Raw genomic sequence first — 27,917 nt, forward strand, 5'->3', positions numbered from 1 at the left:
CACAACAATACGTACAAAACCTAATCAACTTTAAGAGACGAATCATCACAAATATATCATATCATTTACAACAACCAAATCAAAGCGACAGCGAAATGATTGTGATTAGCATGATTAGGGCATTGTTTTAAGTCTAATTATATGCGCATCTACTTGCACAAACTATAAACTGTGCCATCCTCCATTTACGTTAGTACTTGCACTATTATTATTAGATATGTGTGAATGATGATGCCAATAAGGATATTCGCAGTTAGCTCCAAATATTTTCTCGTTTTATTCATTTGAACCGAGACAGAAAGAAGTATTTAATTTCAGTGGTGGGAGTGAAAAGTAATTTCAGACAAGTTGTGTTTGCAGTGGTAAACTTCTAGCCTTATGTAACAAAGAATTTAATTATTAGTGGAATCCGAATTCAGTAAGGAAATGTAAAACTACTGTGATGCTGCGGTTACCGGGTCCGAAATCATAAATTTCTCAACAATAAGTGCATATTGATCCCATTTGAAGCATGTGTGCTATGCTGTTAGCACAGACTGTAAATAGCATACGTAATCCTACTTTAAGTTGATACTTTACTGAATAATTTGAGCAAAGAGAATCGAATTTATATTAAATTTTTAACAAAATTGCCTCTCTCTGCTTTATGTAATAATAATAACGAAGAATTTCAGAATTATGCGACTCGCGTACACACATGCTTCAGACGTCAGTAGGCAGGCAGTGAGCGACTATGTCTCCCTCCCCCAGGTTTAAGCGGTGTATATTGTCAGTTGGCTATTTTGCAAAAAAAAACAAGTTAATCTCAACTCCATTGAAATGTTCCATGAAGCTAAATCATTTCACTTATCTTGCAATGTCACCCACATGATCACAAAACTGAAGCCATTACATGCAACTCGTGATTGAAATAGCCTAAACCCCTGAAGGGGAAAGTATATGTACATGTGTACATACATAAATGCATACGTATGTACATTAATATGCACATTGTGCGTGTATGTACATATACTGTTGATGCTTTCAGCCATGTTTAATTCTCACTCGAGATTAAATACTCGCCTCTAATTTGTCAGCTATTATCAGTATAATTTCTTTCGTAATTAAATAAAACAATTGAACTGAGTTGGACTTTTGTTCTTTCTGCGCAATTACATATTTGTAATTCTCAAATTATTTAGCCTACACGTACACGTTGAACGATTTCACCTTGAATAAGCTTGTTAAATAATTTGAAGTCACTGACTTTTCAGCCATTTAAATAATTAATATTTGTGATTACGATTAAAATCAAACAAAACAACGTTTGTTTAAACTAAATGATGATCTAAAAAACGCCTCCTGAATGGCCAATAAATAACCATTATTACATTTAAATTTGTTATTTACATGAAAGGGTGGTTATTTATTCACTAATCACATGATTTAAACTTAATAATAAATTTAATTAACGTTAAATGGGGTCAAAATGCTTTATTTAAGCATGACAAATGAAGAGAAAGCAATGTATCACAATGCCCCAAGTAAAGAATTATGACAGATTAAGCATTTATTCAGTCTTTTATTTAACACTATAATCACAAAAAAAGCAAAAATAATCCCAGATCACATTTGTAATAATAAATGTATGAAAAACATCACAAGAAAAAGGAGGAGGAGGCGCAGAAGATTTGTGACATTGAAATTGACACAAGGAACCGAAAGCTCAGTGCTCTCTCTCCCAACTTGAGTTATGGGGCACGAGAAAGCCCTGGATTTGGCCTTTATCCGGATTTCGGGGACAAGTGGTCATGTGTCGTTGGACAGCATCTCGTCTGGATAATCTGTCAAGCAAATAAGAATTTGTAGAGGAATTTTTGGAGACATGGATATGGTTTTTTGAACAATTCATATTTTTAGTAAATACGGAATTGAAATAAATGAGCGAAAATAACATACTTTTTATTGCAGTATTTGCATCTTGGATTTTGAGGGGCTCTGTGCTTCATTTTGATGTGTCGGGTCAGATTATCTTTTCTTGTGAAAGTTGCTTCACAGAACTATACGTGTACATGCACCATAAAAAACATGTCAGAACTAAACCACACGCGAGACGTACGTACATTTGAAGCTTTAAGAAGTTAACTTGTACAAAATACCTGACAGCTTTCGACATTTCTGCAATGTTTCTGCAATTCTTCGTGACGGCGTCGCTCGCTTTCCAGTTTGAATACAGCGTTGCAAATGTCGAAATTACAAGGATGTGCACAACTTTCCTCAGCAACAATGTTGTCTGTTTCGTCGTTCACATTAGTTTCCCAAGGTCTCCAAATCTCAATTTGATTTATTGGATAATTAGTTGACGATGGTTCTAAAACGCAATAAAAATAAATTTCGTTAATGACTTTCACAAGTTGCGAGAGATTTCCAAGAGTCGCATACGTTGGTATCGTTGCTTAAAAAATCCCATTCCTCCCATTTTACGACTTTGAAAAGATGACAGGAAATGAACGAACGGGCAATATTGTCGATTTTTTAATGAATGATTTTTTTGGAAAGTGGAGAGATGTGGAGACAAGTTGTTTGTGGAGTAGTACACGGATCTGTAATGATGCAGCTCATAGCTTTTTTCTGCGGAGGTGGTTATCAACGTAGCATTATCAATTTCAGTTTCAGGCAGCCTCATGTATAATATACATCCATACAACTACACACATCAACCCTCCCTTTAATGGAGACACTAAGTTAACTAATGTATAATAAATCCCTGGAAATTAATCGTAATGATTTGACAATATGCATACATACATATGTGTATGCAATAATGTTGCAATTAGTACTGTCGGCTTTTGTTCATATCATAATTAAGCTTCATAGAATAAGCTTTTGATTTTGATTCGATAAGTCTGCAAATTGTGACTGTATACATCGTCAACAAAAGGTTAATATATGCAAAATTATAGCACCATCACATCAGTTCTCATCCACTGTTAATTGATTCATGAGTCTACTTGCTTCAAGGAATAATTTGAAATATTTCAGGAGATATTTCATTAAATATTTCGTAATTTGGTTCCATGCTGAGCAAGTTGTGACACGTTTGGTACGTGTTGTTTTCTATGTTATGTTTAGTCAGATTGTTAAGGGCCTGGGGGAAGTTGCTTAGAAATCACGTCAACTTTGACGATAAAATTCAGCAATGCACAAGAGGGCAGATTTTTTAAATTATGTTTAATGCGTTAATCATATCTTTAGATTTTACTTGAGTTTTTTTTGACGATCTGCCCTCTTGTGCAGTGGAGATATTTGGTCGTAAAGTGAGGACAAATTGGCTTAGAATTGCCAAATTAATGGCAGGAATTGCATTTTGAGTATCCATGGAACAAAAGAAACAACTTTTTTCAAAAACTTGAGGGACTTGAGGGAAACTTTTTCAAAAGCAGTGACAAAACCAAAGCTTTTGAAAGTGAGTGTCCCATAGAAACGGTGTCAATTAATTGTGGTCGTAACCTAACAGAGCGATAATAATCTTGGGGCCCTGGCAATTATTGTTGCTAACATAAAATCAAGTAAATCTTCCCCCGGGCCCTTAACTAAATAATTGAATCGATTTGGATTTTAATTATGACGTTATGCATACAATTGTGTGTAAAGTAATTAATTGTGAAATGCGAGTTTCAACAAGTTACACATGTATAAACAAACACATACTTTCGCATAATTAAGCGATTACTCAATTACGGGTGTAAAGGTTGTGTGGAAATGAGTCACGAGTCGAGATTAGGACAGCGTAGCAGGAATCGGAATTTCATTTCCAGGAGTGGCATCATCACAACCAACCACACGGGAATGCTCTTGAACAAAAAATGCAGAATCGGAAATGAGCACTCATTTGTATTAAAATGTCGTCACATCAAAGCTCTGCAATTTCCGAAAAATGATAAGGATTCATAACATATACACATTCAACACATATGCGCCGTGTAAATACTTCCTTCTATAACAAGTGCTATTATTCGCATATTTATGTAAATGCGTATGAATAGGTAATAGAATTGAAGATCAGATGGGTGAATTTTAAAATATTTATACAGCTTGACCTCGCCACTTCATGACGCTGGATATAAATATGTCATGCCGTTTACTGAAAAAAGTATGCGGCAAGAGAAAACAAAACAGTTGCAGCATTAATGATTTTGTAAATGGTTCAACATGCATGATTTATTATCTGCGTTCATTGCAAACTAATTTTGTAAGGTCAGGTCAGTCTCGATTATCGGCGTGGGAACGAGATTGGTGTCGAATCTCTCGTATTCACTCCTCCTCCTCTCCCTCCCTAGGTATGTATTCAATACCTCCACGCAAACACCAGTCAGACTTAGCCGAGTGGAAAGCTGATTTGCAACAACGCACAAATGGTCTGGTAGGTAGGTAAGACTGTCCTGGGCAAGATAAGGAAATGATTGCACATTTATACGGACGGAGGACGGAGAGCAAATCGTGAGAAAAGTAAACACGGGCGAGACTCCGGCAGCACGGACGTGTTGTGTATGTCGCTTTTACAAGTGGGTCACCGCAATCTATTTTGAAGAACAGGTTATCATCATTTGTGGATGCGGAGTGTTTGTTGGGCATCGGATTTGTTTGTTCTGTATTGAAAAAAGTACACATCCATCAGTAGCTAACACAAATCTGAAAGTCTGAAAGAAATGCAGCAGTTGAATTCAATTTCGTTGATTTGAGTCAGGAAAGAAATTTGCACATATATATTCTAGCTTACGTGTAGTAAGTGCAAAATATTTGTATATTTCTTTCCCTCAGGTAAGCTCTGCTGAATTAGTGAAATGAACCCTTTAAACGTTTTTTCATGTACTAAACACTCATAAATGCGTAGTATGTTACGTCGTCTCATTTTGAAGTTTCTGCTGTCATTAGATGAGAGTAAATTGACGAGACTGCGAGGCGTTGTAGCATTATCATCAATTATCATCCGCATCCCCGTGTCGTACAATGAAAAGTCAAGTGTACAGTTTTACTCATAAACTGAGCTTTTAAACGAACTTGCGGTGTTGATCTAGTGAGTAAGCGCTCATGAATTTGAGAATAAACGTTGGTTATCGCAGAGATATAACATACGTATGCATGAGCTAATTTTGTTTCACGAGGCATAGACATCCTGGCTTTAAATTCCTTTATTTGAATTCATGTTCAAACTTGATTGAGATCGTTATTTATTTATTATTAGTAACGATCTACGCGTGTACAGACTGGCTCAGTGTATGCACATTGATCAGCAAATTGTTGACCAGTTAAAGAGACTTTAAATAAGTAAACAGAAACACTCACTGAATAAGTTTATACTCAAGAGTCCATGAAAATCTCATGAAAAAAATTCATGAGCTCCTCATGAACTGACTGAATTATGCACAAGTTTGCTGTTTGGGAATGGTTTTCATATTTACAAGAGGTTAATAAAATAAATCCTTCACCCTCGATGTCTATTTCAGTGGTTTATTTACTTGCTAATTTACGGACTTCATCTCATAATTCCACAAATATATCCTTTGCAAACCCCGTCATGTAGTAACATTGCAGTGTTTGGGGATAACATGACAAGTCGTGATGATTGCACAATACAAATTGTATATCGCATCTCATCTCTGCTGATCAAATAATTATCTCGTGGGAAATTATATGTATTATCAAAACGGTGGAAAACAATGGAGGGTGAATTCGCTCACTTATCATCGATTAATCACCTCAGCATTGACTTTGCAAAATAAAATGCAGCCACCACTGGTCCGATGCTCCCTTGAACTTATCCTTGGGATAAGAGAGAGAGTGAAAGCTTTTCAAGTGCTTTTCCCACTTCCTTCTACATATAAATAAATAAATATTTACTACGAATCACAAATCAAGAGTGCGCTATGATGCTTTCCCCTCATGTCCTAACCTGTTGTTGAGAAGGTCAGGCAGGTCATGCATGTTGTAATAATCTGCGATCCTTGATTTTTGGCGTGGGGCTCGTTCGTTCTGGGGTAAATCAGTGCGGGGTGACTGGAGAGGTTGAGCTGAAGCGGCTATGCTGACTTGATCCCTCCACCTTTGTGCATGTGTGTGGCTATACCGCCGACAATTCTACTATTTCATCCGCTCACAAATTCCAAACTAGTTTTCATAATTTCTGAATTTCCTCATAATTTTAACCTTGTCTTCAGATGTACCCACGACCACCACAGTGTTGTTCAAGCAGTGTGTTCATTAGTAATTTGTAATATAATAGTACTCATTTGTTATTTTTGGTAACGCTCATTTTCCGTCCATCGGAATTATCTATAACAATGCAACAACAGTACTCGTCCCCACAAAGGTTGGAGCATACTTATATTCGCCAACCGCCAGGACACATGATGTCCTCGCCGTCTTCAGCTTCCGTCGGGAATATGTCGCTATCCCCCATGCAGATGCAATCCGGTGGAACGCCAGACCAAGACGTTATTGACCATGCTGCCAGAACGTTGGACAAGTTGATGAATAAAGACCTACAGTTGCCCTCACTGTATAAAAGTCTTACACAGGTTGCTGATCCAAATAGTGTGATATCAGGTAAACCTGCTTATCAATAAGTTAGTTTTAATAAATTGTATTAGTGCCGTTGGCGATAGTAATTCAAATGATTTATTTCCTTGTAGGAAATCGACCTGTTAGTGGATTCATGGATTATGATTATCCACCTTATCCTCAGCGGAATGTAATTACAGATCAGCAATTCACAGTAACGTACAACACACCGATACCAAGTGACCTAAATGAAATGCTTAATCGTAAGGACATTAATTTTTTAAATCGTTCGTGTACTGGTTCATTGATGCTTTTGTTTTGTACTGTAGAAGCTGACGTACAGTACTGCCATATGGGCCTTTTCCCTGAGATATATAGAGCTTGGATGACCATTGATAGCGATATTTACCTTTGGGACTTTCGTGATGGGTGTGTTTTTAATATCGAGCTAATGTGAACTGTTTATGATTGAAATTTTGTCTAATATCATAGGACTGATTTGTCATTTTTTGATGGACTCAAGGAACCCATAATAACCATGTCTCTTGTTCCTGTTAAACGCCAAATTTTTCAAAATTCCATTAAGCACCTTTTATGTGTAACGACTGCTTCGGAAATCGTTATTCTTGGATTTATTCTCTCTGACCACGCTTCATCAAACTCTAGTTCTCCAGGTATATATTTCAAAGGAATTATTACTAAAATATAGTACATTTAAATAAATCCAAGTTGTGTTAAAGTCATTGACTTTATTCTTGTTCTATCTTTTAATTACAGTGATAGAATTGGTACCTCAACCTATATTTGTCGTCCCGACGGAAGGGATAACATTCAATGTAATTCATGGCACAAAAAACGGTCGTATATTTCTGGGAGGCAATGATGGATCAATCCACGAAATAAATTACAAGGTTTGTAATCAAATAATTGTTGAATGCATGACTAATTGATTAATGTAATAAATTAATATGCTAAATTAATTCAATGTATAGTCTGAGAAAGGATGGATGACGGATAGGTGTTGGAAAACCAATCTTACGCGGTCATACCTCACAACAATTTTTAAATTTATGTCGTCTTCCACTACAACCGATCCTGTTAAGCAAATAGTATCTGATGATTCACGTAATTTATTGTACACTCTGAATCAATCTGGATGTCTTCAAGTAAGTACCATAATGCCCAGTGTAATCCTGAGATAGACTTATTGACAGTAAGTTATTGTCCTAAAACAAACGAATATTTCTTCCGAAAAGGTATATGACTTGGGCCATGACGGGACTGGATTTTCACGCTTTGGTTATATTACATTTGAAGGAGTTGTAAACGAAGTGGTAAACTTGTCTAAAAAGACGTTGGAAAGTAACATCGTCAAAAGTATTCTGACAATTGCACCTGTTACAACTGGTTAGTGCACATAAATACTTTAGAAATTACGATTGTTTTTTAATACAGTTGTATATTTATTTCAACAGGAGAACTGAATTTAATTGTGGTGCTGGATAACGGCACTCGATTGTATTTTTCATGCTACAATCCACCCACGGGAAACATTCAGGCTCCAAACTATTTCCACTTGGTGCATGTAAGAATGCCACCAGGTTATTGTACCGCCACAGTTATGCCTAAACCAAGTGTATCCCACACAGCTTTTGCTACACCAGGTCTGGCTAAAATACTCGTACAATATATATTGCCAACAACTTTGATAGGGTGCACTGAATGAATGAGTACCTAATTGTTTGTGTTATCTGTTAAAGGTTTGCTCACTCTCGCGTCAAGAACCGCCCAAGACAATGACAGCTTTTGGATGATATCCCCTTTCATGTATCCAGTGAGTTGTTTGTCGGAAGTTTTCACCATTCAAAAATTACCAGGACAAACATTGGATATCAAATTGATTCCTTCATCCAACTTATCCGGAAGCTCCGGATTTGAACATCTTCCCGATGTTATTACTCAACACCTAAATTGGCACCGAGAAATTGTGGTCCTCACATCTGTTGGAACGTGTGTTTTAAGGGGTAAACCGCAAATATTGATTTAAAAAACATCTCGCCAACACTATTGGAGATAAAATCCATTTGATATTCTCTTTTTTTGCAGCTCACAAACCATATGAAATGTTGAAGAATTTATTAATCCAATCTGGAAATACCGATAACTTACGGAGTCATTTTGAATCTGGGGTTTCTAAAGAACAACCTCTTGCGAATGCTGCTCTCCTTGCTGTTCATCCAGTCACCCGATCAGAACCGAACATATTAGAAATGGCAATGAAAGCCTTCTTTTTGTATGGAACTGAAGGGCGACAGTGGGGAGATGGACGAATTAACAGTATGTTATAATTGATGACCTTGCACTGGCAAATATAATTTTATAATCGGATTTTAGTTACATATAATTAATATTAGGTCCTTTTGACAACACAATGGACTTTAATCCTAATCTGGTATCGACTCCAAGGCAGGAAACTATTGGAGGCCAAGGTCAAAACATGCATAGTATGTCTAATGTTGGTGGTGGCGTCGAGTCTGGCTATATGAGCCCTCCCTTAGCTGGTGGTGGTGGTGGTCAACAGCAATACGGACTCCAATCACCATACTCCCTAACAGGACCTTCTGGAGAACTCCTGTTTTCCCCTCGACATGATGCCATTTACTTAGTTGTCGGTCGGGTATTGTTCCACTTTTGGAATCGAACTCTTGTAAATTCTGGAACTGCTGATGGAACGGGAACACCGCCAATTGTAAGTTATCAATAATTTAATTTTTATTACATAAAGGTGAAACGAGATTTGAATTAGAAAAAATATGTTTCCAGATAACCCCAAATATTCACAGCCATGAAGTTACACAAGCTATTACGTTTCTTCAAAATATTATTACTTTCATCAACAATAATCCTTCATTGTACATGAGCAGGTAGTTTAATAAGATTACAGATTATTTGAACACATCTCTGTAATCCTTGTTGCTGACCTATGTATTTTTATGTTTCAATTTTAGAGTCAATTTATCTTCAGGAATGCATAACATCAACTCAGTGGAAAGTCGCCAGCTGTATTCACAGGAAATGGAGAAAAATTCCATAATTGCACTGAGAGAGTTTTTGAGTTTGTCCTTGGAAGTTTTGAACATGTGGAAAATTTTATGTGATCATCAATTTCATATTGTACTTCATGTACGTATTTATATTTAAAAGGTGCTATTTTATTTTGTGACGAGCTTTATTTTATACTTTCGTTTATTTCGCAGGGAGTGGATAATCAGCTTCAAAATTCAACTATGCGTGACCTTGTCATTACTGGGCATGCAACTGTGTCTGTGATTATAAACGCACTGATTTCTAAGTATGAACAATAAGAATTAAGTATTTAAATATATATTTGCGGTCAGAGCCAAGTCTAATAACAATGGACTTAAAGTTGACATTGTTGTTTTTATATTTCTTATAGATATTTAGGGGACAATGCTGCAGTGGATGCCATAAGTATGAGACTTCGCGAAGTGTGTCCAACTCTGTTTAAAAGTGAAGATGCGATAGGATCAAAAGTTGCAGAAATTCTCGCCAAAGTCAAAAACTCGACAAATTCTGAAGAAAGGGAAATATTGTTAAAGGAATCACTCGTTTTATCTGAAAAAATTTGCGGGCATGGTCGCGTTAATATCAGAAACCTCTGCAAACAATATTCAGACCTGGGATTTCCCGTTGGAGCTGTTAGACTGTGCGTTTCAGCTGCAGCAGCTGCAGATCCAGAAAAACTTGGTTTAGATACCATCAGAACAAACGCTGGGATGGGCGATTCGATTGGAATGCAAGCTTACCAGACTCGTGCTGAGATATATAGGATTGTGTTTGATTTGCTCGATAATTATGTCCAGTTGGCTTCCACTAACCAGTCGCCGTTATTACGAAGTGTTGAAGATAGAATTTCTCCTCAAACTGCACAGTTATGTGCTGAAGAAACAATTCACGCAATTCTTTCATCTGATGACGAAGTGTTTCATATTTCACTGTACAATTGGCTGCTCGAGAAGAAACAATTTGACAGATTGTTGGAGATCAAACATCCTTATTTGGATTCATTCCTCCAACGTGCTGCGGATGCAGTTGTCTCTGGAAAATGGACAGCAGGTGGAATATCTGCCAACGATACTCGTGTGTTGGATCTCTTGTGGAGACATCATGAAATGAATCAAAACCATTCCGCTGCTGCCCAAATTTTGTCAAAATTAGCCGAATCTACTACGTAAGATTTAATTACAATTAAATAAGCTCATTCTCGGTTAGATTTATCAAGTTAATTTTTATTGTATTATGATATATTAGAACTGGGTTAAATCTTCAGCAACGTTTGGAGTATATGTCGAGAGCGATTATTTGTTCGAAAAGTTGTTCTCGACGTGGTGATTTATTAGAAACTTTGGAAGACAAAGTAGAAGTAGCGCAAATCCAAAAGAACATTCTAGACGGAATTACTTCCAAGATTTCAAGATTGTTAAGAGTTCCAGGATCAGAAAATGATTCTGAACTCAAACTCTTACAAGATGCAGCCACTAAGCTGAATTCACAACTCCTCAGCATTACTCAAGTATGTATTATTTTCAAAATATAAATCAATACAACATTGTGGTAAATTTATTGATGATGTTTTTATTATACTGTTTTTAGCTGTATGCTGGATTTGCGCATCCTTTGAAATTAAACGACGCCAAGCTCGAAATATTTTACGCTGCGGGTCAAGGTGATAAGCAAACTATTGAGGCTGTGTGGTCTGAAATAATTGAAGAAGGTATCTATTCAGTGTGTCTCTATCCGTCATTTGACATTCATTCATTTTATAATCCTTGAGATTATTTATATTTTCATGTTCTCTGATTTATTTAGAATTGGCAACTAGTGCACAACGTTCGACTGAATCCCAAATGGAAATAATTCGTCGTAAAATTGTTATACTGGGGAAAAAATATAAAACTTCTCCCACATTCTTTCCCATTGGTAAGCTTTAATTTGGCTAATCAAAATGTTTGGACAGATTGAGCTAATATTATTGTTTTAAATTTTGTTAGACTTTTTAATCGAGCACCTAGAAGCTATGAAACCCCAAGATTCAGAAAATGTCACTTGGGTGTTCAAGACCATGCTAGAAGTGGGAATCAGCTTTCCAGAAGTCTTAATAATTTACGAAAGGTTGGTTCAGCCGTTTTTTAAACTTGTTGTTTACATCAACAATAATATGATTTATTTTTCATCAAGGTTGTGGATCAAATATATAAATCGATCCGGTGCAGCGGGTGGAGACTGTCACACTGCTAAGGTTATCATGTTTATGATTGATTCCCTAGCCAAGCAGGAGTTGGATATCCGAACCACATTTTTAAATAGGTAAGTTTAACCTAGCACTGTTAAATGATCATATATATTTTTATATCTTCATAATTTTTACAGGCCTGATCTCTTGGAAAAATGTAAAGATTTAATATCAGCAATGATCGTGGAATTTTCTTCACGATTCGACCCATCCTCAGCCGAAATGACAAGAATGTTAAACCGCGTACGTGAACGCCTGGATAGAGTTATTTAATTTATTTATGAAGTTATAAGAATAATGAAATGAGATGTCAAATATTTAACTTTCATTTTTTGTCTGATTGTGGTCCGACTTATGTACATATTGCTTGTGATTAACCATTATAAAAGACTACCATAAGGGAATTTTATTATGTCGTTCTGAGCGATTTTTTCTATATTAATAATACGGCAAATAGTTGACCACACAAAATAAATAAGTCAATGGGCAGTGTTATACCCGAATATGTGTACGTTGATCACTTGTTTTAGATTATTATCTCATCAACCATCATGTTCCATGTTTTTCAGTCAAAGAATCAGCATCTTGATATTTAATATGTTTGCATGTGCATATATTCTCAATAATCCAAAATATCTGGAATGAAATTAATCTTTTCATGACGTGCTTCTTTAGCCAGCTCAAGGCCCAAGCGTGCTCACATTTTGTAATATTGTTAAACACAATAGTTGCTTTCTCCATTGTTCTTAGATAATTCCCAAAAATGGAGATTCTGCGGAGGGCGTGCCGTGTCCCCTTGTTTATCGCATTATCCTGGTGTTTGTTAATGCTATATGGATCACACTTTGTCAACGGGGAGTCGGAGAGATTAAAGTATGACTTATTCCTAATAAATCCGACTTCCGTGTTTTTCAACAAAGCATATATTCTTCTGCTCTTGATTATAAATAATAATTTGACGATTTATATTTGTAATTACAGACGAGGAATCAAAGACGCAGTGTCAAAGGACTCTTCAGGGTATTCACCAGGCAGGGATGGAAAAGTGCAAGCGCTGACAACACGTGTAAATAATTTCATAAAAACTTGCACAACTATCCTTGGATTAAAGAATATATAATCCGTAAATGGAGGTCGATTTTGTTGAAAATTTATTAAAGTGCATTTGACTCTACAGTTGGAAACTGTTGAGTCAAAACTTGAGACTATGGAGGCTGCAGAGACAGAAATACTAAGGACTTTACAAGATGGATTTAAAAATATATCACAACGTGAGGAGAAAATGGAAGACAAAATAAAAAATATATCTCAAAAGGTTGTTATTTAGTTTAGCCAACCAAAGTTAATGCATATATGAAATTCTTTATGCCTTATGTATAAGTGGTGATTTGTAATTTCAGATCCAAGATGTCGAAGTCTCACGTAAGGATATCTCAATTACTATGCTAGACTTATACATATGTATCTTAATACTGCTATCATACATCACTTACAGTGGATACCGATGAAAATTATTGGAACTACTCAAGTTCGTAAAAAAAGTCTTATGTTCCAAAACACAGGCTACTTACCTTATTATGAATTTTAACATGCAATTTAGCTGTATGTGGAGGCATCATGATAAGTCAAGCAGGCAAAATCGCATACACAGAACCATTCCGAATAGGGGCAACATATACAAAGGCCAGTTGTGTTTGGACGATCAGAACAAATTATCGATCAAAAATTCATATCCAAGTTACCAGTTTTAGCCCAGTAATTGTTTCAGAGTTGCTGCTGAGTGACGACGGTTCTCACACGGTCAATCATACCACGTATAAATTACAAATTTATGCTATCGTTCATTATACAAATTTTCCTTTTTCAAATCACTATTGCATAATATGCATATCATCACCCACTAAAACTATGTAGAGTCGGATCATCAAGAAATTATATTTTCAACGGCCCAGTAATATTTGTCACATCGCCAACAAGAAGTTTATCAATGACGTACAGTGGACATGGAAAGCTTATTCATGAAAATGTGGATTTTCAACATCATTATGTCAACAATGCCAATGGAAGTTTCAACCTCAACGAGAGATCTGCGTCTCAAGCAGATGGGAAATTAACGCGTGTTTTGTCCACCTTTGTTGCAAAAATTGACCCGAGTAATTTGGTGGAGCTAAGCATCGTTGTTCCAAAAACGTGTCAGAACTCTTCATTTTATGTCCAAACTGGGGACGATGATTTTGAGACAAGTATAAAGTATGCAATTTTCTAAAATGAAATTAACAAAGACAAAGCTTTGCTTTCACTACATATTTCCGTGTACGTTCTCCGTTTCTAGCAACAGCAGCAGTTGCTGTTTGGAGAACCCGTGCAATATCCGACGTTACACGCTGGATGGTTGGTTTTCTACAAGTCATTCAACTTTGCTTCCGAATCATGACACGATGACATTACACTGGAAATCTCGTACTAATCAAAGCGATTCAAGTGAGCATAAAGATTTATAATTACAATTAGTACGACAATAAAATTTAATTCAAATATTTGTGATGAACTATTAAAGTTGACAAATGTGGAGGAATTATAATGGGCAAAGGTGGACGAATTTCCTACAAAAAATTTTCTACCTATAGGAACAATGAGCGATGTGTTTGGGTAATTTACCCTTTTCCTAAGAAGGCCATCAAATTTTTACAATTTTCCAGTAGCTTCGAGACAACGTATGACCACCTCACAGTTTTGGAAGTTGACAAGGACAATGTTGAAAGCACATCGTAAGCAGTTACTAATTAGTTCTACTAGCACCTCTTGATTATTGTTTCACATAAATAAGTGCGAAGGAATTATGCCATATAAATAATTTACAGATTATCTGCTCCGCTCACTTTGTCGACTATGAAAAATTACACGGGAAGAGTGTTGTTGGTGACATTTTACACAGATACATCAATTGCTCGACAAGGATTTGAGCTGAATTGGGAAGCTGTAGGACCTTCGTATTTTACAAGAAGTCTAGACAGTGAAAAAATCCTGCATAATAGTTTCAAAGATTCCGACACCAATCACGTGTCCTTGTTACATAAAGGGTTTGCCATATATGTAATGACCAACAGGGAATTAGATGGCGGATCACTGGCCATAAGTGCGAGGAGAAAGCAAGGACAAAATTGTGTAAATGGCAACATTAAAATCATCGGCACTAGTTCAGGGCACATTGATAACATTAACCTTTTGACCACCAAGTGAGTCAATTTTTACCCACTCGGATATAAATACATATGTACCTATATGTAATAAGTACGAAACCTAATATGCATGATCTATGATAAAAACTTATCTCTGAATATTTCAGCCCATGCACTAACCCAGCAGTTTGGAACGTTTCTAGTCCTGATGGAATAGGTTTCATTCTGTTGGAGAATAAAGATGCTCAAGGAGGATTGGAACTCGATGTTTCATGGAATTTTGGTAAGTTATGTACATACATATTTAAATACATATGTATGTCATGCAATGATACACTGGATTAGCTAAAGTATGTATGCATTCCCAATAAGTTGATGATTGTTGATTTAATTTTGATCCGCAGTTGCTCCTGAGACAACCGATGTCAATGCCCAAGGTGACCTTTCATATGGATAATCCCTTATTGCAATTACGAAATCTACAACATGAGACGCACTTGCCATTCTCAGAAATATGTAAATACGAGTATGCTTGTTGTTCTCTAGTAGATAAGTGTGGAGGAGTAATTCATGGAGCATCGGGGCGTTTGAGTTACAAATTGGACTCTTTGTATGAGAACGGAGAGAGATGCATCTGGTTGATTCATTCACAAGCCAGCTCGGAAATTCAATTGAAATTAGTTAAAGAAGGATTTGAGCTGTGTTGCGACTACGTGCTTGTCAACACCGTTGATACAAGCACAGGACAAATGAACAACTTGACAATAACTCTAACGTATGTAGAATTTGCATCATGTTATTTGCATCGACTTATGCACTCTAAATATGTTCAGTTAAGGAAATTTGCCAACCTGTGGTTTCGTTATATGTATATTCATTATCTAGACGAGAAAATAATACCCGAGTTTTCCCAGGAAATCTGGTGATTGTCAGCTTTAGGTCTGATGCGTCTGTAACGGGGAAGGGATTTGTTTTAGAGTACACCGGTCGTGGCCAAGTTCAACATCCTCACAAGTACACGCTCATCCATCTCGATGAGGTTCTTGGTTCGTATTATTACCAACGACAACCCGGTGGGAGTGCTGATGGGTGGTTTAGAAATTCGGAAAACAATAACGACGAGGAAGTTGATGAAAACGAGTTGACGATAATTGCTTACAGTACGCAAACTGACGCAGGAGACAATACACTTTTAGTCTTCAATGTCACAATAGAAGACACGGTGTTTGGAGTGGATGAAAATTGTAAATTCGACTCGTTGAACTTTTATACGACTCCATCACGAGAAGGATTTACGCTCGGAGAAAGTTATCCTAAACTGGAATGTGAGACTACTCTGCATGGCTGTGGAAATTGCTCGCATAGCAAATTGGTTGGAAATGACACCACGCCGCATACTTTTTCTTCTTCGTTCAGAACTTTTGTAGGTATTTACAAGCCTGTCCGGTCCTCCGTAATCACAAATCAGACATTTCACATACGTTGGGATACTTGTAAGTGCCGTGTGTGCTATGTATTGTCAACGGGTATTACTTTTAGGTGTTTACATATGTATTTTTTGTACATACTTTGATTAGCATCCGGATGTGGAGGGATTGAACACCAAGAAGAAGGAGCTGGACGAATTACATATAAATTAAATGCAAAATATAAAAACCTCGAGCAATGCATTTGGACAGTTTACATTGCGAACGCAGCCAAAATTCGCTTCCTTCTTGTGAGCAATGGATTTGAAGCCTGTTGTGACAATATAATTTTGAGCTCGCTTGATCCAATTAAGGGATCAATTGGCACCTCAGCAATCTTAAAGTAAATTATCAATATTTTTTATTTACATATGTATGCAAATAGTTATTTTCTTGATGCAGTCCATGAAATCTAAATTAAAAATATTATTGTAGTAATTCTAATCTGTATCTATGTCTTTCCAGGTCTGGGAGTATATCGGCAATAATGAACGGTCCCGTCGTATTTGTAGTATTTCGAACTGATGCCTCAGTTACAGGCGAAGGATTTTCTTTATCATACACCAGCTTAAATAACACCTCAGTCGCCACAACTATTGCTCCAACTTCTTTAAGTCTGCTCTCTAACGACTCTTCTTCAGAAGTTGAGGAGACATCACCAACTCAACTACCCACAATCAACTATTATCATTACCATTTCCACCGGCGCAATTCGTCCTTTACTTATCCTTTCGGACGTAGAACATCCTTGGGAGTGAATGATATACTCACCATTACATTCAGCCCTGAGCCCTACAAAAATGAGTCCTTTCTGCGATTTGGAACCGCAGTGAGCATAAAAGAACTCAATCTTTATGTCAACAATGAGACGTGCATTTCCGATTCGCTGAGATTTTACGAGACGCTGACTGTGGCTGGATTTAACGCTTCGAGGTCATACAGCATCCCAACGTCTCCCAATAGCAACAACAGTGCAATTTCTTCCTGTGACGAGGTCGGTGACGAACAATGGGTTTGCGACAACTGTTTCCCTAATACGACAACAACTGGACAACGCACCGTGTCCACCACGTACCCAGCTTTCCTGGCCATTTACAAGTCAGTCACTCTGCCCAGAGAAAGGGAGAAGCGTTTTAAAATTGAATGGGCGGATTTGCAACGCGCAGACACATTGCTAGCTCCCACTACCCAAAGGAGTGTGGGATACTATGGCAGATAAGGAAGATGCGTGTTTTATCCATGGGCAGCAACAGGAAATTAGCATTAGAATTTAGGATGATATGGGTTTCCTGTTATGCTTTTCAACCATTTCCATGCGCCTCTCTTTGAAAGTTACGCCATGAATTTGTATAATAAAAATCATGTAAAATACATTGAGTCTTCATATTGTTTGGATGGAATCCATCTCATAAAAAATCGATACGGATGACTGTTTTAGACTTCAAGCCAAGCAGATTTTGGATCAGACACAGAAAAGTGAATGGATGAACAACTCGTGGGATAAAGAAAATTGACTCCTTTAATTTCTGTGGCATGCGAATCTTTACATTCTTTACGTTTTAACTACTCTCTTCTCTGCAAATGACAAAAAAGAAAGATTGTATCTACATTCTCTTTGACTGGCTGCGATATGACGTTGTATTTATATAGGTTAACAGCCAACCTATTAATAGTTCATGTTCAACAGAAAATGTTGAGATTAGCCAATGTGAACTAAACTTTTATTTCAGTTTGGTAGTTTTTTTTAGCACGCCATTTTTTGTCATTCTCCATAGTCTACGAGAAATTGCAGTGTAGAATTTTTGGTCAGGGTCACTTCGCTCGTCGTTCTGATTGCTACGTGAAAACAAATGCAATTTTAAAATAATGAGCATGGAATCAAACAAAAGAGAGTGAAAGTCAAACGCAGTCTCATCATTTCGTATTTTTGTCTGAACAGAGCACCGAAGGGTTTCAACTGAAAAAGATGAAAGGCAGTTTTCAATAACAAAAAAATAACTTGTTTTTCCATAATGCATACAATGTTGTACAATTGTTGTCTGACTCGTGTCTGGCTCTGGATGGAGGAGGGAACTTGTGGAAATCGTTCAGAAACATGGTCGTCGTCCGTTGGTGGCATAACTGGCAACTGAAAATAACATTGGACAGAGAGCGAGGGGATTTCAGTGTGAGTGAGTCAGGCCCAGCTGTGTGTATCCGTCTTCTTAACATCTCCCGATTTATCCATTTTTTGTTCTTAAATAAATACGCAACTATTTCCAATTTAAGTTACAATGAGAATTAACAGGATTACGACTTTTTATTCAATTGAATGGTCGTGAGTGAGTTTTCGTGTTTACCTTCTTTCTCCTCTGTGTCGTTGGATTATAAAATGGGTCAATTGGAAGCAAGCAGGTAATACAGGAATCATATATTTAAGCTCAAATTATTTGTTTCAACTTGTTTACTCAGTGTTAGCTTTTCGGTGATGTCATTCTGTTTAGAGTTGTTGTATAACGAAATGTGTAATTATGTCCAGATATTGGTCTGTGTACGTGCCAATTGTATGCGCTTCAGTTTTAATTCATTTAAAAATCCAACAGTAACAACAGTAATGACATAATGTTTACGTGTTAGTTGTTATTGAACTTTAGACTAGTGCCGCATAAGTAATATCATGTGGCATGTGGCTTAACCTCTCTTTTCATATAATACGAGCATCAAGTTTCCATTCATATTTACTACATTACTACATACATGTGACATCTTTATTCGGCCATGATCTTAGAAGCCATTGACCATTTATCTTAATATTCTTCTTCATAGTCGAAATTAGTTCACCCTTTGCTTGGTGGTAATTAGCTAGCTAGTAATGTTCACAGAATTATCATAGTCTGGCGTCTTTCATCGTTAGAATAATATTACCTAATTAAGTTATCCTAGTATAAGTCAAACTAAAACTCTTTCCATCCAAAGCCACTAAGTAGACACATGCTAATTGATTAACATTTGATTTGCTTAGAAAATGAGTCAAAATAAGAAATTGAGGATGGTTAAGCCAACATCAGCATGATGATGCTTTGGTGAAAAATATTTTGGTGAATTTGGTTATGTATAGATAGATGTTAATGCAAAAAATGGGTATTGATGCATTACATCGGCATCAGAGGACATTTTAACTTGAAGTATTTATTGTTGCAAGCTTTCGATATTCATACAGAATTTCTTCATCAGGCAAAAATATATTTGTAAACTAAAATTCATGTGTACGTTTCCTCCTCCAAGTCAAGTTTTGTTTGATATCAAATAATTACATGGTTACATTTATAAATTTTTACGTGGACTTTGAGGGCTATTGTGTATATGTTAAAAAGTTTGTTAGTGTACTTGACCAGATAGGGCTGACTGCGACTCCTCTCGAAATATTCATCTTGTTAGTGGTACTTTTGATGAACAGTGCTTCTTTAAATTTCCGAAAATATCTTCTAGGTTGTTTTAGAATTAATTTATACGAATTTGGGTCCAAATTGTGTTCATGTTCATGCCTGTGTAGAGCAACAGGAGATAATCTTACATTTCCACTTCTAATGGCATGAATGTGTTCCTGAATTCTTGTAGTATAATCACGTCCTGTTTCTCCAATATACTTTGCTGGACAATTACTGCATTGAATTGAATAAATCCCACAATTTATTGTTCTCGGTTTCTCTTTAGTGTTGGTTAGCATTCTGGATAACTTCGGGCCAGGAATGTAACCTATTTTCATTTCTAGTTTACTTTCTAGAAATCGTGCAATTTTTGTGGTGGTTTCACCTGCCCACGGTAAAATAATTCTTTTGACTGGTTCGTCTAGTGAGTTGTTGTTATTGTTATACTGCATTTTGTTTTTGACTTTCTTCAGTCTGTATTCAATCATTTTTCGTGGGTAATTATTTTCTTCCAAGATTTTCTTCAAAAAATGGGTTTGTTGTTTCCTTCGCTTATTATCATATTTATCATTTCCTACCACAACCTTCCCCTAGATTCCAAGTACCAAATTTTACGTATTTTATGTTATGTTATGTTACATAACATAACTTTGTATGCATATATGCAAACTAAATATTACCAACTAAATTCGCAATTTCTCTTTAACCTCAAAGTCAGTAATATCATCATCATAAGTAAGTACAAAGTATAAGTATAAGCAACTGGTTTAGTTTGCCGATATGTTGCTGTTTTGCCTATCTCATCTCAGCACCACAAACACAAACCTCACTTAAATCGTAAATAGCATAAATTCCATTCATAAAATAAACATTTGCATTTTGTATTCATCGTGAATATGAACGACAGCCAAAAAGTAAGTAGAAATCCCATCTCGGTAATGATGCCACAGTGACAGTCAGCAATGTCTGCATCGAAAGTAGAATGAAATTTATTATGTGTCGTCGTCCGCAGATTATAAATATGTATTCGACATTGTCATCAAGCAATAATCCGATTCCGTAAACCTTTTGTTCGTTGATCGTGTTACAATGGGATTAAATAACGTTTATGTATCAATGGACCTGTGAAAGTGGTAGTATTCTCAATCTAAAAACATTATTGTTTTCTTGTTGATTCAGATTTCAGAGGTGTGAAGAATGCTGGAATTGTGGATATTAAATGTGACAAATTCGCTATACCGTCCAGAGCTAAGTGACGAAGTTTAAGCATAAATTAATTCAAGATTATAACTCCAAGAAAGAATGTAATCTTTAAAGAATTAACACTACTATTAGCTATTGATGGATCATATTGTACGATTTTGTGATATGATCATACCATAGTATAGCAGCGTGCAGTCTTAAATATATCACGTTTTTACACCAGTGATAGCATTTTCGTGGTACTTACTTTCCTCAATTCAACTCAGTTTATATCATTCGATTTGCAATATAATCAGATCTAATACGCCGATCTTCCGTCACGTCCATTGACGTCAATCATCAGATAATCTAACAACTACTTATGAAGTTGTTAGTGGAGGTGGTGGTCACCCATATTTAAAAACGTGAAATCAGTTCCCATTACGTCTTTCGTGTAAATTGTCTTCAATATGCCTGCATCATCAGGAGAACTATGGGGTCATCATTTGATGCCGCAGAGGCTCGACCTGGACATTCTTCTGCCTACCGGTGTGATTTTGCCATTGAAATGCCAAAGGGATCAGACACTTCACATGATAAAATGTAAAGAAAAAATAATAAAGCTTGTTTTACGATGTCATTAATTATTAACTATTTTTGATATGGTCCGTATTTCAGCTCAAGTATGGAAGGAAGGGCCTAAATTTCCTTTGTTTCACCTGCTGTCACCTGAAGCAGAGTATGTGTTCACGTCGGGTATGTAAGCTAGCGTTTATTATTAGTCAAGTTAATGTCAGTATATTATTAGTATCAGTGTATAAAAATATTGTAAATACATTTTGTAATGCTTTTAATGTCTGACAGTTACATCGGACGCAAAGAAGGAGGAATTTCATGACGAATCCAGGCGGCTTTGCGATCTTCATTTATTTGTTCCATTCCTAAAATTAGTTGAGCCCAATGCTTCAACCAAGCAAGAAAACATACTTAATTCGCAAATAAGTAAGAACTATAAATGGCACCATAACATAATTTAAATGTTCAACCAACGATACCTGTGTGATTACCATTATTAAGTAACTACAAGTAATAATCTATTTTTTTCGCAGGTTTTATTATTGGAATACCTGCTAATCAGTTCGATGAGCTAAGTAAGTAATTCGTTAATTTTCAAACCTAACACATTACATTACAATAGTTAAAAATTACGTTGATTTATTCTGATCTAGGTGGCCTAGAAGTAATAGAGTTTCGAAAGGACTCCATCAACCTTTGCAAAGAAATAGTTGAAACGAGAGAAGTTACAAAAGAACGGCATGCCAACTATGCTTATGCTGCCCAAGTTGTGAAGAGTTTAAGTCCTCATCAAATGTTTGCGGGTGGTATGGTTCTATTGTCAGTTTGGGTAAATGCTAGTCATGGAAGTCCAGTCTCCGTAAAAGTGGCCGTCGAGGCAAACGCTGACACTGTTATAAAGGAAACTATTGAAAGTACGTACCGGAGGAAAAAAAGGCACGATAGGGACGTCCCATTGTCGACAAACTTTGTATTAAAAATTTGTGCACGACAGGAATATTTGTTGGGACCACAATCCATATCGCAGTATAAAGTAAGATTTATTTGCTATTTTAATTTAAATTACATGAATCATTGAATTATGAATCATCAAGGTTTATGTATTTATTATTAATTTATCCCTGATAGTACATTCGAGAAATGGTACGCGTAGATGAAATTCCACAGTTTGAATTCATTGACCGTGACGTGTTATATAATAAACTTCCCATGGAACCTTTCCATATTCCTGCGTATTACAGGTTAGGCATCATCACATTTGAGCAGAAATTTAATAAATGTTTATTTACAAATATTATAACTTTCTTTTGGTTTATAATACAGACGGACACATAGAACAAGTGAAACAGAGAAACCCGTAGGAGATGTGCATTTGTGGAGAATAAATGTTCCATTTTTAGTAAGCATTTTATAAAATCTCAAGTAGGTCAGGAGTAGAGTATGACATACTTTAATTTGCTTAATTCCAGGTTCAAGTTTTATGGGCTACATACATAAATGCAACGACAGACAATGTGTGTGTAAAAGCAGGGATATTTCATGGAGATGAAGCGTTGTGTGGACTTCTTCAAACAACACAATTACCTTGCAGTACTGCGCGATGGCAGGAAACATTAACCTTTAATCTCCCCGTTTCTGAGATTCCTAGAAGTGCCAGGTACAACTTGCAATTCTCCTTTCATGACAAATTGAAGATTTTTGTTATACTATCTGTAGATTTTATATAATAATGTGAAACTGATTGATGACAATTTATGAATGGAATTTAACCTAAAATTAATGTTTTTTGTGTGTTTCAGATTATGCGTTTCAATATGCAGTGTTTCCAAGAGTAAACGAAAGCCTGCTAAAGTAAGTTTTGCAAGTACTATAAATCATGAGTATTAATTATGTCAGATTTACAACCAACTTATTTTTCAGGAAGAATATTGTATGTTATCATGGGGTAAGTCAAAAATAACAATGCACTCTGCTCTATATATTAAAATTAATTAATAAAATGAGATTTTATTGCACATATACCCAGGGAACGTAAACTTGTTCGACTATAGAGGCAGGTTAATTACAGGAAAAGTAAGGCTAGAGTTGTGGCCTGCTCCAATGACGCTCGATTCTGTTCAATTGCTTAATCCATTAGGATTAACTGGTATGGGTTTTCATGCATATTGTTATTAATTTTATAGCAAACCTTCAATTTATTTAAGCATTAATGTAATGCAGGCTCCAGTTTGGACAAGGAATGTTCCTCGCTGGAGCTGGAGTTTGACAAATATTCAGTGAGTGAAAATAAAAGTTTAGACTTGCTTTGGAGAATATCATTTTATCCCGAATAACTATTGTCGTCAGTTAGGGTTGTCCTAAATCCCTCGTCTTCAGGGGGGAGAGAGATATTTATTGCAATGTTTTTTTTGTAGCATCCTGTTTATTATCCGAAAGAACAAGAAATTTGTACGTTAGCGGAATTTCTTTGTAAAACTGAGGATATTGTTGCCACTTGTCCACCGTCCGAAGAAGTAAGTATTTAGCTTAAATAATTTAGTAGTTACTTGGCGTACGTATATATGTGTCAACAGTAAATAATTTGTAATGCGCAGAAGTACTTAGCCGAGTTAATAAATCGAGACCCACTTTGTGAAGTTTCGGAGCAAGATAAGGCATTAGTATGGAAATATCGAGAATTTTGCCGCCTAGAGTACCCACAGTCACTTCCACGAGTAATTGCGGCCGTGAAGTGGAATTGCAGAAAACAGACTGCAATCGTAATTTTTCAATAGCATGTTTTTTAATTCCATAATATGGAATATAAATATTATTTAATATTATTAATGTTTTTCAGTTTTACGAACTACTGAGACGGTGGAGTTCGATTCCAATGGAAACTGCATTAGCTTTATTGGATTGTAAATCAGCAGATGTGTTTGTGAGTAAATTTGGATCACACTACAATTACATATGGTTTTAGTTAATACAGTAATTTTATAAATGTGATTTCTAACAACCTAGTCACGGGAATTGGCAGGTAAGATAATAATATTAAATCGTACACGAGATAGTCTCTCCCTGAGAGTTTTGCATCCCCATTTTATTATATTTTATTAGTGCGGAACCTGGATCAACTACTCTGGGATTCTGATGTACTGGACTTGCTTCTTCAATTAGTCCAATCTCTCAAATATGAACCATACATTAAATCACGACTGGTCCTGTTTCTTCTACGTCGAGCCCTAGGGAATCGTCAAATTGGGCATTACTTTTTCTGGCACTTAAGGTATGAATGAGACTTGGGAGGACAAGGAAAAATTTCAAGTTTTGCATTCAATAAAGCAACAGTGTAGAAAAAGATAATTAACCATTACGAAATTTCAGGTCAGAAATATCTGGCAAGTCCTGGCTGGATGTTCGATTCGGTCTCATTCTAGAATCTTATTGCAGAGGATTATCTGGACACTTGAGAGATTTGTACAAACAAGTTGAAGCTTTAGATAAATTAACAGTTTTAACCGATTCTCTGAAGGATCGTAAGGATGATACACCAAAAGATAGACTAAAGTTAGCTGGTCATTTATAAAGTTGTTTATAATATAATGAATTTGATCCTAAATTGGATTCACTTTTTCATAGGTTTCTCAGCGAACAAATCCGACAGGCAGATTTCTTAGAGGTTTTAGAGAATTTGAGTAATCCTGTAAGTCCCACAGTGGAACTTGGTTCCTTGAAAGTTGAGTCTTGCAGAATTATGGACTCTGCCAAGCGACCATTGTGGCTTGTATGGCATAATAACGACCCTTTAGCACAACTTATAGGTACAAATTTTTTGTAAAAAAACATGAACACATTTTAATTCATCAACTCTCGCAGGGTATGGCAACACTGCTGCAATTTTTAAGAACGGAGATGACCTACGTCAAGATATGTTAACACTTCAAGTCATTCGAGTAATGGACGAATTGTGGAGGTTGGATGGTTTGGATTTAAAAATGATGACATATATTTGCTTAGCCACTGGAAAACAAGTTGGTTTGATTCAAGTGGTAAGAGACTACAAAGAAAACTGTTTTTTTACAATGAGGGGCATTTGTAAAAATGATTAATTGTTATTGTTCCGTTAGATTTTGAAGGCTCAAACCGTATACACGATCCAAAGACAAAGAACACTAGCGGCAATCCAAGTCAATTCGAGACAACTACACAAATGGTTAATGGAAAGGAATAAAGGTAGTTTTTTTCTTCTTCTGCTTCTAAAATTATTCCAACTATAACTCTGTTACTTTTTACAGGAGAGGATAAATATTCACAAGCTATTGACACCTTTAAGAGATCATGCGCCGGTTACTGTGTTGCTACATTTATCCTTGGTAAGCGTTTGTATATTACATAATGCATGTTATATAGTGTATATGTTGATGGGGACTTTAGAACTTTGAAACTCGCTAATTACGAGTATCTTTATTTATTGTAGGTATTGGAGATAGGAATCCTGATAATATCATGGTGGCCGAGGATGGACATATTTTCCATATTGACTTTGGTCATTTTTTGGGCCATTTTAAAAAGAAGTTTGGAATCAATAGAGAACGCGTGCCGTTTGTGTTAACCGAAGATTTCCTCTGTGTGATTGCAAAGGGCCATGATAACCCACGAAAGAGTCCCGCATTTCATGAGTTTCAACAGCTTTGTGGAAGAGCCTATATTATTCTACGTCGTCATGCAAATCTACTGATATCATTGTTCAGCCTGATGCTCCCGTGTGGAATTTCGGAATTGCAAACTATTGGCGACGTTGATTATTTGAGAAAAACTTTAGCTGTGGAAATGAATGAAGCTGAGGCTTTAAATTATTTTCAAACAAGGTAATATAATAAGTAGTTGCACTGATAGGTTAATAATCACTTTTGCTTGCAGCAATTAACTCGCGTTGTTTGTTGTGCATAGGTTTTGTGAAGCGTATGGGGGTGGCTGGATAACAAAGTTGGATTGGTTTTTTCACTCTTTAAACCACATTAAGGATGCGTCTACTTGACTCTGAAATAAATTTGCTCCCTTCCAATAATTATAACTCATGGTCTGGAGCTGGCGTTACGAGTCTATACGTGAGCCATGAGTTAAGCTCTAAAAAAGACAAGACTCTTTTATTCTCATAGTCTGTGATGTTCATGTATGTACATAACATGTTAGAGGAACTTTTGAGACGTATGTTTCTCTCGGAATCCTTACTTACCTCATTTGTATTAATGTATTAATAATATTGTAAAGATACCTGTGAGTATGTCTTGACAATGCCTATATTATTTGGGAAGATCTCTTAATTCAACATAAATAATCATTATACATAGTTGTTGAACGACTTGTATGTAATTTAGGTAAACTCTTTGTTCATTCATGTTTTGTGTCCAGATCGAAAATTGCAGGCCAATCTGTTGGTTACTGGGCTTATAGGGGATTTTTTTTTGTAATAAGCTGATAAAATATATTAATGAATCCTGTTAGTTCCTACGTATAGATACATACATAAATAATATACCTCACCTATGCAAGTCGATTGGAGCTAATATCCGTAAAAGTGAAACTATAAAAACTTGATATATGTATAAAGACATTATTAGCCTTTGCCGTGATCGATCATTTACTTAAATATTTCGTGATTGATCCCTTTGCCAATTCTAATCAATGATTGATCTCATAGTATGCTGTAGTATATTATGGTCATAGATTTGTAATATCAACGAGTCCCGATTAATTCAATACTACTAATATTCCAACTCTGTAATCCAATACTTAGGTTAAAGAGATGTTAACGAATCTTGAAAAAATTTTAAATTTATGTCAATTTCATGTAGCGATTCGTCGCGGTTATTTCAAAAACGTTTAAATACACAAAGGAATAATATGTATTTGTTAAATAAAGACTGATTAATTAAACTTACGTATCTTGTACACCCTGTATATTTCATTGAGTATACGCGAACTGGAAAATGTAATGCCATATATAACTACTTAATTGTGCACATACCTACAACTACAGTATCGGCAGAAAGTCATTATACCCTCATGCTTTTTCTACTTCAAGCGGGATATTGTTCAAGAAGCTTGAGGGCTTGAACTGCAATTTTGCGTAATTACTTATCACGACGTAAGGTTTCCGGAACCATACTTTGAATGACGGTGTGGCACAAGCAACGACACGGTGGAATTATATCCAAAATTCCGACTGGAAAAAAGTCTTTACACCTCTATTCAAGTTTCATGAAAAATT

The 27,917-nt window shown here is 36.1% G+C and overlaps 4 protein-coding genes and 2 long non-coding RNA genes across 7 annotated transcripts; 3 read left to right on the plus strand and 3 right to left on the minus strand.

The window, feature by feature from the left end:
- Nucleotides 1–260: 260 nt before the first annotated feature.
- LOC110847899 lies at nt 261–1,155 on the minus strand. The gene is made up of 2 exons (XR_002547709.2): nt 456–1,155; nt 261–375 (listed from the first exon to the last, which is right to left on the minus strand). It is a non-coding gene; the product is annotated as an uncharacterized LOC110847899 (long non-coding RNA).
- Nucleotides 1,156–1,524: 369 nt separating this feature from the next.
- On the minus strand, nt 1,525–2,601 carry LOC110847618 (PR domain zinc finger protein 5). Its single transcript, XM_022094594.2, has 4 exons — nt 2,422–2,601; nt 2,139–2,350; nt 1,939–2,039; nt 1,525–1,823 (listed from the first exon to the last, which is right to left on the minus strand). Exons 1-4 carry the CDS (start codon nt 2,456–2,458, stop codon nt 1,706–1,708), a joined length of 468 nt encoding a protein of 155 aa, XP_021950286.1. The 5' UTR covers nt 2,459–2,601; the 3' UTR covers nt 1,525–1,705.
- Nucleotides 2,602–6,075: 3,474 nt separating this feature from the next.
- Nucleotides 6,076–12,357, plus strand: LOC110847123 (nuclear pore complex protein Nup155). Its single transcript, XM_022093984.2, has 21 exons — nt 6,076–6,585; nt 6,672–6,803; nt 6,870–6,969; nt 7,033–7,214; nt 7,318–7,451; nt 7,533–7,706; nt 7,797–7,947; nt 8,016–8,204; nt 8,301–8,564; nt 8,647–8,877; nt 8,955–9,289; nt 9,364–9,464; nt 9,549–9,723; nt 9,798–9,892; nt 9,998–10,792; nt 10,873–11,134; nt 11,215–11,335; nt 11,431–11,541; nt 11,613–11,733; nt 11,800–11,928; nt 11,992–12,357. Exons 1-21 carry the CDS (start codon nt 6,321–6,323, stop codon nt 12,125–12,127), a joined length of 4,203 nt encoding a protein of 1,400 aa, XP_021949676.1. The 5' UTR covers nt 6,076–6,320; the 3' UTR covers nt 12,128–12,357.
- Nucleotides 12,358–12,543: 186 nt separating this feature from the next.
- LOC110847573 lies at nt 12,544–17,872 on the plus strand. 2 transcript variants are annotated; one of them, XM_022094535.2, is made up of 16 exons: nt 12,544–12,727; nt 12,836–12,920; nt 13,032–13,169; nt 13,255–13,276; nt 13,350–13,382; nt 13,455–13,668; nt 13,769–14,104; nt 14,187–14,335; nt 14,412–14,622; nt 14,716–15,090; nt 15,201–15,316; nt 15,438–15,470; nt 15,580–15,808; nt 15,919–16,526; nt 16,611–16,842; nt 16,965–17,872. In XM_022094535.2, exons 1-16 carry the CDS (start codon nt 12,618–12,620, stop codon nt 17,716–17,718), a joined length of 3,645 nt encoding a protein of 1,214 aa, XP_021950227.2. In that variant the 5' UTR covers nt 12,544–12,617; the 3' UTR covers nt 17,719–17,872. The 2 variants fall into 2 exon arrangements, with proteins under 2 accessions (XP_021950227.2, XP_021950228.2); XM_022094536.2 differs by having other exon boundaries at nt 15,583–15,808.
- Nucleotides 17,873–18,192: 320 nt separating this feature from the next.
- LOC118434794 lies at nt 18,193–18,968 on the minus strand. Its single transcript, XR_004834245.1, has 3 exons — nt 18,839–18,968; nt 18,520–18,751; nt 18,193–18,456 (listed from the first exon to the last, which is right to left on the minus strand). It is a non-coding gene; the product is annotated as an uncharacterized LOC118434794 (long non-coding RNA).
- On the plus strand, nt 18,756–27,587 carry LOC110846541 (phosphatidylinositol 4,5-bisphosphate 3-kinase catalytic subunit alpha isoform). The gene is made up of 25 exons (XM_022093330.2): nt 18,756–18,893; nt 21,086–21,691; nt 21,767–21,844; nt 21,953–22,090; nt 22,198–22,239; nt 22,318–22,697; nt 22,793–22,905; nt 22,988–23,063; nt 23,134–23,321; nt 23,464–23,515; nt 23,585–23,609; nt 23,691–23,810; nt 23,885–23,940; nt 24,079–24,177; nt 24,259–24,423; nt 24,501–24,584; nt 24,668–24,683; nt 24,764–24,932; nt 25,031–25,213; nt 25,286–25,467; nt 25,523–25,695; nt 25,774–25,879; nt 25,942–26,019; nt 26,124–26,514; nt 26,597–27,587. The coding sequence occupies exons 2-25, from the start codon at nt 21,559–21,561 to the stop codon at nt 26,682–26,684; spliced, it is 3,135 nt and encodes a 1,044-aa protein (XP_021949022.1). The 5' UTR covers nt 18,756–18,893; nt 21,086–21,558; the 3' UTR covers nt 26,685–27,587.
- The last annotated feature ends 330 nt before the right edge of the window (nt 27,588–27,917 follow it).

Source organism: Folsomia candida, unplaced genomic scaffold, assembly GCF_002217175.1.
Source record: "Folsomia candida strain VU population unplaced genomic scaffold, ASM221717v1 Fcan01_Sc003, whole genome shotgun sequence".
Classification (NCBI taxonomy): domain Eukaryota; kingdom Metazoa; phylum Arthropoda; class Collembola; order Entomobryomorpha; family Isotomidae; genus Folsomia; species Folsomia candida.